The following is a 13051-nucleotide window of genomic DNA, read 5'->3' as shown; positions in this document are numbered from 1 at the left end:
TTCCTACCTAATTCAGCTTTCTGGGATGAAGTAAAGCAAATCAAATCAACAAGAATTTATTAAATGCCTACTATGTAGCAGGCACTATGCCAAGTGCTGGGAATACAACAAAAAGCAAAAACAGCACCTGCTTTCATAGGGCTCATGGTCTAAGGGGAATCTAATTTTTGTTCCACATGACCGCTTTCAAATACTTTCTTTTTCAAATACTTCTCAAATAAATACTTTATTTTTCTTCCTTCCCAACTCACCTCAGTATTTTGAAGTAAAATGTAAATTCCCTGAGGTTAAAGACTTTTTGGTTTATATCTTTGTATCTCTAACGTTTCTCTTATATCTGGCACTAAATAAATGTTCATTGAATTAAATCAAATCCTATATGCCATAGATTTAACTTTACACTCTCCATTTGGATTACCCTCCATCAGCCAAGGGCTACTTTGTCAAACTCCTTCCTAAAGTGTGGTGCCCAGGCCTAAACACAATACTCAAGCTGAGATCTGACCAAGGAAGCAGAGGGTTAGTATATTATGCAGTTCTGCACAAATATTATTTGACCTACATTTATTAAGCATCTACTGTCTACAAGGTCATGTTTAATACTAGGCATTCAAAGAAAAATAAAACACAGTTTTCCTTAAGGATGTTACAAACCAACAAAAAAAAGCTATTTCATAAATACATACACAATTTATGTGTGTGTATACATACATACACACAAATATGTATATTCAAGAGAGAATGTCTTGAGTACCAATGAGAAATTTGTAAAAAAGTTTGATGAATCAAGATTACTTCTATTTGAGGGAATTATTGAATGACTCAAATAGGGAGTAAAAAACATTTAAGTGCTTATAGGAGAACTATACTCAGAAGTGGGGAAATCAAACAATCTCAATCAACCAAGATTGATTAAGCACCTACAAGTTTCAGGAGTGGTAGTGCTAAGCACTGGGGATAAACGTGCAAACAAAAAGATGAGTTCTGGCCTTCAAGGACTTTACATCTGTTAGATAGATTTCCACTAAATATACCTGGGAGAGGAATAAAGGAGGGCTGGCCTTGGGCCTTTTCTCAAAATAGAGACTTTGAAAGGAGCTAACCAATGGGATATCTTGTTGTTGCCTTTTTATAATAATCACCTGGTTCTGCTCATTTCACTTAGCATCAGTTGTTTGACATTTCCTTCTCCAGTTTACAACCTACCTCCAATATATCCATAACCCCAGTAAATTGCAAGCCCTTTAAGGGCAAGAACTATTGATTTTTTTCCCTTATTCCTTATATCTTTTCAGGGTCTAGTCTGCAATAAGCACTATTGAATTGAATTTGTTAAATATGTATTAGCTGTATGATCCTGGGCAAGTCATTTAAATACCTTGAACTTCATCATTCTCATATATAAAAGAAAACTAAATTTTATTGCATTTCCTACTTTATAAGGTTGTTGTGAAGAAAGAACTTTGTCCCCCACAAGGGACTAGAGAAATGTAAATTATTATTTCACAATTTATCTTAGAATCCTGAAATTCCATGATCTTCCCAAGGCTCATTCGGGATACAGTGTATGGGGGTAGGGAGGAATGTCTGCTATTGCACTTGGGAATCACAGAGCACCTACCACAGGTATATGGCTTTACCTCTATAATTGGCCCTTTTCATAGGACACGTAAGTCCTACGAAATAATGGTGGGAGATGGAAAAACAATCACCTAATCATTTTATTTGTGAAACAAATGAATGATTTTTTTGAGGCTAAATTGACTTCATGATTCAGCTGTACAAGAGACCAAATTGCTTCAGATGCAAACTAGCTATTAAGGGCTCCTCAAAGTACCTTAACTGACTGGCTAGATGAGTGAGCCAAAAGTGGGTCTGGGCAATTCTAAAGCCCTTCAGAATGTAATTCTGAGGAACTACATTCCTTTAACTTGATGTGTAGGCTTTGCCTGGAGACTCTTAAGAGGTAAGGAGAAAAGCCATGAAATCTAGGTTCAGAAAACCTTGATTTGAGTCTTGATTCCGTCAATTACTATGTTTTTTTGTTTTTGTTTTTGTTTTTTTTTTAGCAAGTCAGCTCCCCTCTGGGAGCCTCAGTTTTATCTAGAAAATCAAAAGGCTGAGCTAGATGATCTGATGACAAAATATTAGAGACATCCTGTTTCCAGAGCTAAGTTCCAACATGCAAGCTGTGCTCTGAGTTTAGCATAACAACAATCCTTTGTGCTTAATCTCTAGATAGTCTCACCCTCTAGAAAAATCACATATAAATTATATTGCTTTGGCCATCACCAGGTATTTTCTGAGTTCAGACAAGCACCAGAAAAGCTTGGATAAGTTCTGGTCATGAAGCTTTATTATGAATTAAATTTGTTATATGGTTGTTATTAATCCTTATTGTCACATTACAGCTCACTGGCTAGCCATTGGCATAGGGTATCAAGGTTTAAACTCACTAATTTGAATCCCCTAAGATGGGAAAGGTCCCAGCACATCTGTCTAGTTTGCCTCCTTATTTGTGAGCTGTTTTCTCTCACTTTGAAATTAAACTTGTTTGATTCCTGCTCTGGGCAATCCCAACCATCCAGAGATTAGATGCCAGTTTTGTCCAGTTGATACTGGAAAGTCCATTCAGCAACTACAATGATCTAGGATAATGGTCCCTATCATGTACCAGGCACTTATGTGCTGGGCAGCCAGTGGGCAGAATACCAGACCTGGAATGAAGAAGACTCAACTTATGGAGTTCATGTTTCATCTCTGACATAATAGTAATCTAGCTGTGTGACTATGGCCAAGTCACTTCATCCTATTTGCCTCATTTTCTACATTTATAAAATGAGCTGGAAAAAGAAACTGCAAATCACTCTGATACCTTTGCCAAAAATCCCAAATGGGTCACAGAGAATTGGATACCACTAAACAATTAAACTAGAAGATGTGCCAGGCACTGTGCTAAGTGCTGGGGATACAAAAAAAGCCAAAGGCAATCCCTCCCTTTAAGGAACTTACAATATGATAGAGGAGACAATATGCAAATAAGTATGTGCAAAACAAGCAATGAAATTTGTTTTAGTTTGTTTTTAATACACGTTGGTTTATGAATTATGTTGGAAGAGAAAACTCAGAATAAATGGGGAAAAACCATGGGAGAGATTTAAAAAAAAAAACCATAAAAAAGTGAATATAGCATATGTTGATTTACATTGTCTCCTTAGTTCTTTTTCTGGATGCAGATAGCAGTTTCTGTCCAAAGTCTATTGGGATTCCTTTGGACCACTGAACTATTGAGAAGAACCAAATTTTTCATAGTTGATCACACATTCTTGCTGTTATTGTATATAATGTATACATTATATACTGGTTTTACTTGTTTTGCTAAGCATTAATTTATGTAAATCTTTCTAGGCTTTTCTATAATAAGCTTTTTATTTTTTTATAGAACAATAATAATTCCATTATCCTCATATATCACAACTTGTTCAGTCATTCCCAATTGACAAGCATCTACCTGTTTTTCAATTCTTTGCCACCACAAAAAGAGATGCTACAAACATTTTTGCACATGTGGGTCCTTTATGGTTTTGCAAGGAAATATTTAACAGAGTAAAGTTGAGGGGTTTGAAAAGGCTTCCTGTAAAACTATCCTATGGGTTTCCTCTGGTTTCTCAGCTGAAATGTTATTTCAGCTCAGAGCTCAGAGAAGAAAGGCTTGGCCATTTCTTTTATATCTTAGTCGTAGAGCATTTTAGCCCATTTTAACTGAGAATAGCTGGAGCCACACAAAGTGTCTCTAGGCTAGATCATGTGGTGCTTTAATTAATCACTTTCAGAAGAAGAAATGTGATTTGCTAACCAGAAGCTCTCCTGGGAAGGAAACCTGTAGCAGTAAAGGTAGAAATTTTTTTCCAAAACATATGTGTGGACAATTCTTCAACATTAGCCTTTGCAAAACCCTGTGTTCCAATTTCCCCCCTTCTTCCTCATGTCCTCCCCTAGTTGGCAAGAAGTCCAATATATGTTAAACATGGTAGAAATATATGTTAAATCTAATATACACATACATATGTATACAATTATTGTGCTGCACATGAGAAAAAAAGAAGCAAAGTAAAATGCAAACAAACAACAATAAAAGAATGAAAATGCTGTGAACCACACTTTGTTCGGTTCTTACTAGGTGGTAAGTCAGTACTTGGCAATTCTCTAGCTCAGAATTCACACCTTTGGTTCACACCTTTAAAAGGAGTTTATACCTTTGGACTTCTGGACTTCCAGAAGAATTTGGAAGCTTACATAATTTCTAAGTCAAGAAGAAAAGTTTCATTTTAATTGTAACCAATTAAAATGAGCAAAATTTCAAGGCAAGAAGATAGCAAAGAGCAGGAGGCAAATAGGTAAATTTATAGGGATTTGGGGAGTACAGAACAAAGGACACAGCACGGTAAAGTACATCATGGGATTGAGGTTCACAGGAAGTTTGGTAATGGGACTAACAACAACCCCTTTTCTTCTCTCATGAATTTAAAAAGTGCTCATTGTCTGAGTCCAGGTTTGAGATAGCAGTCCCGACTCTTGGATGAGAAACCAGACATCCTTGAAGGATAGCTTAGTGGAATAGAGATATCAGGCCCAACTCCCTTTCTTTCACATACATTCTCCAAGACTGGGCCACATCATTCCCAATTAGCTACATTCCTAAGGTGACTACATCATTCCCAAGGCCAGGGGTTCTGTCCTCTACCAGTACTGGAGTTTCCACAACATCATTGCTACATTTGGGTAGCATACAACGTTCCTAAGGGCTGCACCAAGTCAATATCAATAAATATGCAAATCATAATTTTCTTCACATCATACATAAAAAGAGAGGGAGAATTCATTCAGTTGCCAGGCTCCACTTTCAGAAGCTAAGAAATCTTACAAACCTTTAAAACAAAATTTGTAATAAATACATAATTAATGTACCAAACAAACAATACAAAATATCTGAAAGGGCAAGTTATTGTTGATGGAGGAGGTGGTTTTTGAATTAAGTTCAACAGACAAACATGAAGGAGGAAACATTCCAGCTATGAGTAATGCCAAAAGGAAAAATCTAATGGTGGAAAAGTACAAGGCACAGCCAACTTGGCTGTCATATAACGTATATCAATATTAGTTATGATGCAATTAACAAACCTTTACTTATTAAGTGTGTACTATGAGCCCCTATTTTAAAAAAAGTATTCAAAGAGCTTATATTCTATTAGGGAAACACAATGGAAAGAGAACTGAGTTTGAATCCCAGTTCTGCCACTTACTTGCTATTAAATTTTGTTTTGGGTTTTTTTGAGATATTCTGGATTAAGTGACTTTCCTAGAGTCACACATCCAGTAAATGTCTGAAGCCAGATTCAAATTTAGGCCCTCCTGCTCTATCCACTGTGCCACCTGGCTGCCTATTGATTTAATTTAAAGTAAGTCAATTAATTTTAGTTTATCTATAAAAGGATTATACTATATCCTCTAAAAGTGGTCCTCAAACTTTTAAAATAGGGGGCCAGTTCACTGTCCCTCAGACTGTGGGAGGGCCAGACTCTGTCTCCGCTCCTCAGCCCATTGGCCATAACCCGTGGAACGCATAAACGTCCTCAGCAGCTGCATCTGGCCCGAGGGCCGTAGTTTGAGAACCCCTGCTCTTTGAGGTCACTTCCAACTCTATGTCTATGATCTATAGAAGGAAAGCAACTAAAACTTTCCTTCCTCATCCAAAGGATTTTTCCAGGCCCAAATCTATCCTCCTAGCTGGATCTTAAGGATCCTTACTTGGGTTCAAATGGACTGAGTCCAGTCCAGAAAGATTGACCCCCAAAGGGTCAATTACCTTTGACTTTTTGCTCTCACTCAGTTTCCTCAAGGAATCTCAAAATATGCTTCTATGTAGGTTTCCACAAATGTAACTAACAAAGTCACTAGCTGCATTATAAGCACTCAAGGTAACAAATGCATATCTGGTAGAAGACAGTGTTTATTTCACTATACAGAAAATACAAAAGATTCAAAGCATTCATTAGACTGTATAAATTGATGGAAAAATACAAAGCACTCACAATAATAGATAAACTTTTCTCAGAACTAAAATTGGAATTGTTAACGGGAAAGGATTCCAACAGTGAACCTCTCTACAGGTTTCAGCTCAGCGCAGGCCCTGTCAGACTGTGTCACTGTTTTGGATTTCCTTCAGAAGGCAAATAAAGTCTTGGGGATACTGTGCTTTTCCTTTCCGATCAAACTTGTACTTTTCAAACTGATGCGGTTTGAGTGGTCTCAATGCCTGGTGGTCTAGAGATTAATGGCAGTAAGATAGTTGTTAAGAATCCCCTTTAAATCGGCCTCAGGTTTTAGGAGTGAATTCACTCATTCCAGAATTATTGGTTGCAAAATGAAAGTTTATTTTGGATGGAAATGGACTTTCTCAGTGGACAGAAGGGTCCTGATAGCTGAATGAGATATCTAAGTCCATCTGCAAAGACTTTTCCGGAAGGGAGCTGTTATATTGGGGGCTGGGACAACCTGGATCTCCTACTGGAATTAAACACCCTCCAAAGAATGCTTTTTGACCAGGATTTCTAATAGAATCAAAGGCCCTGGCATCCTTTGGAAAGATAACTTATCTGCGGGGAGTGGGGGGGAGGGTATGCCTTCCCCAGGAGGAGCTGAGCATCTGAAAGGGATCACAGATCAACCGGAAACAGTTTCTTAGAGGGACCACAACCCGCTTCAAAATAATTCACAGTAATAGTGACTGGCAAGATTGCAACCTCTGGTTCTCCCACGAAACAGCTTTAATTCACTTGAAGCTGTTGGAATCACAGGGGAAATCCCTGTGTTTCTCCAATAGATCCACTACTCAGAAATTTCTGCTCTTCTCCAGAGACCAGATCTCTTCACTCCCAAATTCGGGCTTATTCTGGCAAAGAAATCTTTTGCTCTCAGTGGCCTCAATTCTAGTATTATGTGCTTGGAAAATTTAGATTCTCTTCTTATCTACAAGACTCCTCTGTAAAACTATAGATTGCAGGTTTCCTCATGGGGGAGCTTCTTACGTAGATGAAATTGCAATTGATAAGCATTTATTAAGCGACTATTGTATCCATGGCGTTACATTAGGAGCTGGGAATACAAAAACAGCAAAAAAAATGTTCAAAAATTGTGAGACAGGAGGACAGGCAAAGAGAGAGTTCAACAAGGAAGTCATAACCGTCCTCGTGAGAACTTCCCCTGGAAATCCTAGCCCCAGGCAGAAGCCGGTCCGGAGTCACACGGCCTCAGGGAAGCCTTCCAGGATGGCCGGGTCCCCCTCCCCCCTCTTTTTTTTTTTTTTTTTCAAATACACGTGTCCGGGTGAAAGCCCGATTCTCCTGGGAGAGTTAATTGTCCGCCTCCGCGTCCCAGCGCCGGGCTCGGTGCCTGTCAGACAAGCACGTTGAGCCCCCAGTTACTCAGTAGATGCCGTTATCTCCATTTTACACAGGATGGAACTGACGTAATTTTTGCTTCTGAGGACGGGGGGGGATCTTTTCACTGAGGGGAGACTGGCATCTGAGGGCGCGTGAGTGACGTCACACAGTCAATAGTAAGGGACCAACAACAACCCAAACAGCTGAGCTAGTTTCACACACGCAGTTACGCCCACCCCCGCCTCAGGAAGTAGCCTTTCCGTCTCTCCCTAAGGGGAATAAAAACAAGTCGGTTCTCCGCCCTCTAGCGGTTTCCCCGCCTTCTAGTGGTTCCCCCACCCTCTAGCGGTTGACACTTTACGCAGGCGCACTGTCTATTATAGGTCCTCCGAGGCCACTAAATTCCTTCGACAGTGACGCTGCGCAGGCGCGCTGCTTAACTTCCGGCCGTCCGCGGCCTTTCTTCTTCGTCCAGGCGCCGGCACACATAAAGGACCCCACCCTAAGCGCGATTCGCGTCTTTCCCGTCGTGCCCCGCGTGACGCTAAGTAGGAAGTGAGGTAGGAGTAGTGCCGGGCGGAAGTTGTTATGGCGGAGTACGAGCAGGTACAGAGGAGCGCCCTGAAGCTTAAAGGGGTATCGGAACTCGGCGTAACGAAGCGGTAAGTGCTATGTCAACGACGGCACTGTCAGGGCGGCTGGAGAGACGGGGGTAGGGACAGAGGGGGGGCAGGGACTGGACGGGAGGCAGGGGTCGAGCCCTGGCACTGAAGGAGGCCTCGTCTCTCCGTCTGCCCCTCGCAGGAAGAAGAGGAAGGACAAGGACAAGAGCAAGGTCCTGGAGCAGATCGTGACGAGCAAGAAGAACGAGGAAGAGAAGCGGAGGGGGCTGGACAAGCGTACCCCAGCGCAGATCGCCTACGAGAAGATGCAGGAGAAGCGGGTGAGCGGCGGGGGCGTCATGTAAACTTCTGAGGAGGGAGCGCGGGATTCCCGACTGCCCGGGACCCCCTGGAGCCTTGTTAGGTTCCGAGGGCCAGCCTTTAAGCCCCAGGAGATCGTGGAGAAAAACGGAAGGAAGATTGGGGGGAGGGAGACTTGGGAAAGAAGGGGCAAGAGCAGCTGCCTTACGTCATCCGGAAGGTGGTCCTGGGGAAGAGAGGTTTTAGGTATTCTGCCGCAGAAGGTAGGATAGAGCAGAGGAGGCGGGCCGGGAGCGGTGACAGAGGCAGGGTTAGGCTGCATTTGTAAGAAAACTCTTGGTTCAGATTCTACCTCTGACATGTGCTGTGATTGCACTTGTCAGCCTCAGTTTCCTTATCTGTAAAAAATAGGGGTCGTTTGTATGTAACACCTGTCTTACTGGTTGTATGCATGCCTTATAGAGTTGCTATTAAGCATGGAACGTTGGTCTGCCTTGCAATATATAAATCTCCATTAGTAGAGGGCTGGATTAATACATGTCCAGGATAATTTTGGGATTTTTCATAAATTGTTGGGTTTTAGAAAGAATTTTTGCCTTTGAAGTTTTTAAAAACCCTCCTTATTTTGAAATTGAGATTATTTGATGTATATTCTGGGCATTTTCAGATTGTAAACTATTAAGTGAAGGCCTGAGCAGGTACTATATAAAACCAACCTTCCCCCCCCCCCCCAATAACCATGAAAATAATTCTTCAAACACTGAGTAAGAATAGCTGGACCTTTGTTTTACTCTGAAGCTCCACAGTGGCGGAGAACTGAACATAATTTTTCAAGAGCCGTGACAGTTGTTGAACCTCTGTCCCTTTCCACATCACAACATCCCAGTTACTTGATGATGACAATAGCAGCAGCAAAAGGAGGCACCGACATTTTATCACAAGTAAAATACTTAAATGGTGGCATAAAACTATGATCATTGCAGGGCCAGAATCAAGAAGGGCTGAACTTTCTGGGCATCAGCTTTCTTTATTTTAAAGTAAGAGAATTAGGCTAGTGGACATTGAGATCCCATCCAGTTCTCAGAATGTGACTCTTGTGCACTTTTCGTTTCTGGTGGGATTCACTGCAGTGCATTTGAGGTTTGGTCCTCATGGTCTTGTATGTACTTTGACCTTTGAAAGACCTGACAGGAAAATGGATCACAAATTAGAACAACAATTCAGCCAGTATTGGTATGTAGTGCCTACTCTAGAAATCATGGTTCTACAAGAGATAGAAAATGGTTTCATTAGATGTCCATGGAATATGTGCCCATCTCTAGAAGAAGAATGAATTTTGGATAAACTCCTTATGAGATCATAGGATTTAGTTCTGGAAAAGACTTAAGAGATCGTGGAAGCCAATCTCTTGATTTTACAGATGAGAAAATTAAGGCCAGCACATTATCACACAGATAATGAAGACATTAGACTTTTTACTCCGTTGTCAAAACATTCCATCTTTGTACCATACCACACTGCCTGGAATTCATGGAATCTAACACAAAGTGCAAGGTTAGAGCATATACAAAGATAATTATAATACAAATTGAATTACTCATTTTCCTCAGTTATAACAGGAGGACTCAACCAGGTGATCTCTAAGAATCTGTCTAATTCTGGAATCTTTTTTTAATTCACCAACTTCAAGTCAAGTCATCTAGGTTTTAAAAATACCTCCCCTGTGCAGAACACTATGCTCACTGCTGGGGAAAAGGAATTTCCATTAGACAGGATCCCATGCCCAGGAGGGTTTGATTGTTTTTGTTTTTGTTTTAACCTTGATGTCACAGATGGAAAAGTTGTAGAGATGGAGCTCCTTTCATAAGTCATGGAAGCTTTTAGCTTGTAAGATTACAGATACATAAAATTCCAGGAAAAACATCCAGGCAGGACTGTTCAGAGCAAAGGCACCCTACAAAGAGAGGCAAAGTTTTTTTTGGATTACCATAGGAAAATCTTAAAGCAAAAAATAGCAAATATTTATGGGGCACATTAAGATTTGTAAATATATTACCTATAGTATCTCATTTGAATCTCACAGCAACCCTGAAAGGTGCATCCAATTGTTAGAAGGGGTTACCCTTCTAACAGGTAAGGAAACTGAGGCAAAGAGAGATCTAATGCCTCACCTTGTAAAAATAACTAGTAAAAATCGAGGTAGTATTTAAAGTCCAGACTTTTCTTTCTCCCAAGTCCAGTGCTTTTTCCACTGTACCCACCCAATGCAGACAAGATCTGACTGTGAGAAAGTGTTATCTAGCCATGTTTGAAGGACATATTTGAAAGCCAGAGAGTAGAAAGAGGCGAGCTGTAATCGTGGCAAAGAGTGTGAGGGAAACACAGTTACCTCATCTAGAAATTAAGGGGTGCAACTAGATGATCTGTGAAGTCTCTTGCATGTAATGTTCTTTAAGAAAAAAAAATATGGAACAGTTTGTTTATGACAGTGGGAGTTTATCAGAATGTGGAGAGTGGTAGAATAAGGAGGAGATTGAAGTCATGCTTTATGATTTTGTTCAGAAACAATTTATAACTACAGTGGTTAAAAATCCTTCAACTCTCTTCTGCCAGTTGTCAACAGCACATGAAATTGTCTAACCATGGAACTAGCTGCTCTGTTACATTTCAAGAAACCACTCAAAATGTTACAGAAGCCAGTTACCTCCAGTTGAATTACACCTTGCTCTAAAGTGGGCCCAGGTTGTGTTAATATGTATGCATTTATAACCTTTCTTTCTTTGTTTTCCCCTCTTTAAGCAAATGGAAAGAATCTTAAAGAAAGCATCCAAAACTCATAAGCAGAGAGTGGAGGTAAGACTTACCAAGCAGTAAAAAATCGTGATTAAAACTCTAGGTTTAGCAGACATTCTGTTTCTGTTTTTGTAGCATCTTTAGTGTATAGTAGGTCAGGAAGTAATGATGAAAGGAAGAATTTGAGAAGAGGCATTTATCTTTGATTGGCTTATATAGCTTGTTTGGTTGAGATTCTTGCAAACTAGCATGTTATAAATGTTATAATGTCTATCAAATACGTAACTCTGGGTGATACTGACTGGGAAAGGAATTTTCAAGGAAGTGTAACTGATAACAAAAGCTTTTATCACATGCTTTGGGGTTTATTTATAAAAGCTCTTTAGTCGAATAATAGCCAGGTTTGACAGATGTTGGAATTATTTCCCTTTAAGAGAAGAAAAGAGACTCATTCGAATTAGGATTTGAACCTGTTTTCTGACTCCAAAGCCTATGTTCTTTCCATTGTGCTATTGCCCCTTTGTAGATTGATCAAAAAGCAAAAGAAAGCAAAAAGAAAGATCTTCCAGCCTATGTTGGGATGGATTGGATTGGGGTGGGGGGAGTGCATTAATTAGAAAGGGGGACACTATGGGGAGTAGGAGCAGAGGCAGGGAATTTGTGTGACTTTTCTGGACTTGTGGTGAAACATTTTCTTTCTCCCCTCTAGGATTTCAACAGACATTTAGATACTCTCACTGAACATTACGACATCCCCAAAGTCAGCTGGACAAAATAGACTCCTGTCATATTGAGTGGTGTGGCCCTGAGGAAGAGGACTGTGTTCTGGATAACTGTGGCATGTTGTATAAATGCTTCCACCCTTCTCCACCCTCCCCTTCTCCCTCCCCTTTTTCTGGATGTTTCTCAGTAAGATTATTTTTAAAGGTTCTGTAATCAAGTTAGTAACTTGTCACACTTTATTAAAGTGAGACTTGTGGTAATTTAAATTTCTTTGTGACAAAAAATTTCTGATCTTTAGATTTTAAAATATCAATTATTTATACAAGGTCATTGACACTTATTTACAAATAAGGATGTTCAATTAGGAGAGTGATAATTCAGCCTCTGAGCTTACAATTACTTTTATTCCACTGTCTGTAGGGGGAAAAAAAACCTTGCTGCACCAGTACCAACAGATGCTAATTATTGCCAGTTATCGTTCCATTACTTTCCTAATTGAAAATAATAAAGCTGTTTCAATGTTTAAAAGATGATTTCATGAGTATATGTTCACCCTCCACCCAGCCTTGGCTCTAGTGATCACTTGATAGGTGGTCACTTGATGACTAATCTAAGTAATGAAGCTGCCAGCTTATCAGAGCTAGATATTCATCACACAGCAGGCTCATAGACAATTACTGCAACTTGTTTTTCAAAGCCTTCCTAGTTTGGTAGGTTGCCAGAATTTGTGTGCCAGGGCCCTAGTCTTTGGGAGCTTTCAGAGTGGCTTCCATGTTTTGATAAAGGTTCAGGAAGGACATGGGAGAAGCAAGGCTGCTTGTAGCCTGCTGTATTTGGCATGTGTTACAGTATCTGATTGTTGCCTCACCCTCTCTGGGCTAATTGGACTCAGCCACTATCAGCCATCTGAGAAGCTCTGCAAGTTCAACATGACAGAATTGTAGGTTCCCTTTTGGCTTGGGATTTCGGTTCTCATTTTTCCTTTGCAGACTTCATACTAGGCTAAAAGCTGGAATGAAACTGAAATCCTGTTCTACTCTTGGGATCAGAAGCTACAGCTACTGCTTCTGAAATTGATCCTTGACACAGCCTTGGAAAACCACTCCAAAACTATTTTCCTCATTCTGAATTAGATCTATGACTTGAAAGTAGAAAGTGGGTGACAAAGCT

General features: G+C 40.2%; 1 protein-coding gene across 1 annotated transcript; it reads left to right on the top strand.

Annotated features, from left to right (window-relative positions):
- Positions 1-7943: 7943 nt before the first annotated feature.
- Positions 7944-12409, top strand: FAM32A (family with sequence similarity 32 member A). The gene is made up of 4 exons (XM_074306177.1): positions 7944-8104; positions 8247-8385; positions 11165-11218; positions 11868-12409. The coding sequence occupies exons 1-4, from the start codon at positions 8031-8033 to the stop codon at positions 11934-11936; spliced, it is 336 nt and encodes a 111-aa protein (XP_074162278.1). The 5' UTR covers positions 7944-8030; the 3' UTR covers positions 11937-12409.
- The last annotated feature ends 642 nt before the right edge of the window (positions 12410-13051 follow it).

The sequence above is a fragment of the Sminthopsis crassicaudata genome, chromosome 1 (assembly GCF_048593235.1).
Source record: "Sminthopsis crassicaudata isolate SCR6 chromosome 1, ASM4859323v1, whole genome shotgun sequence".
Taxonomy (NCBI): Eukaryota; Metazoa; Chordata; class Mammalia; order Dasyuromorphia; family Dasyuridae; genus Sminthopsis; species Sminthopsis crassicaudata.
The sequence above is the reverse complement of the archived record's forward strand: the minus strand, read 5'-3'. Positions and strand labels throughout refer to the sequence as shown.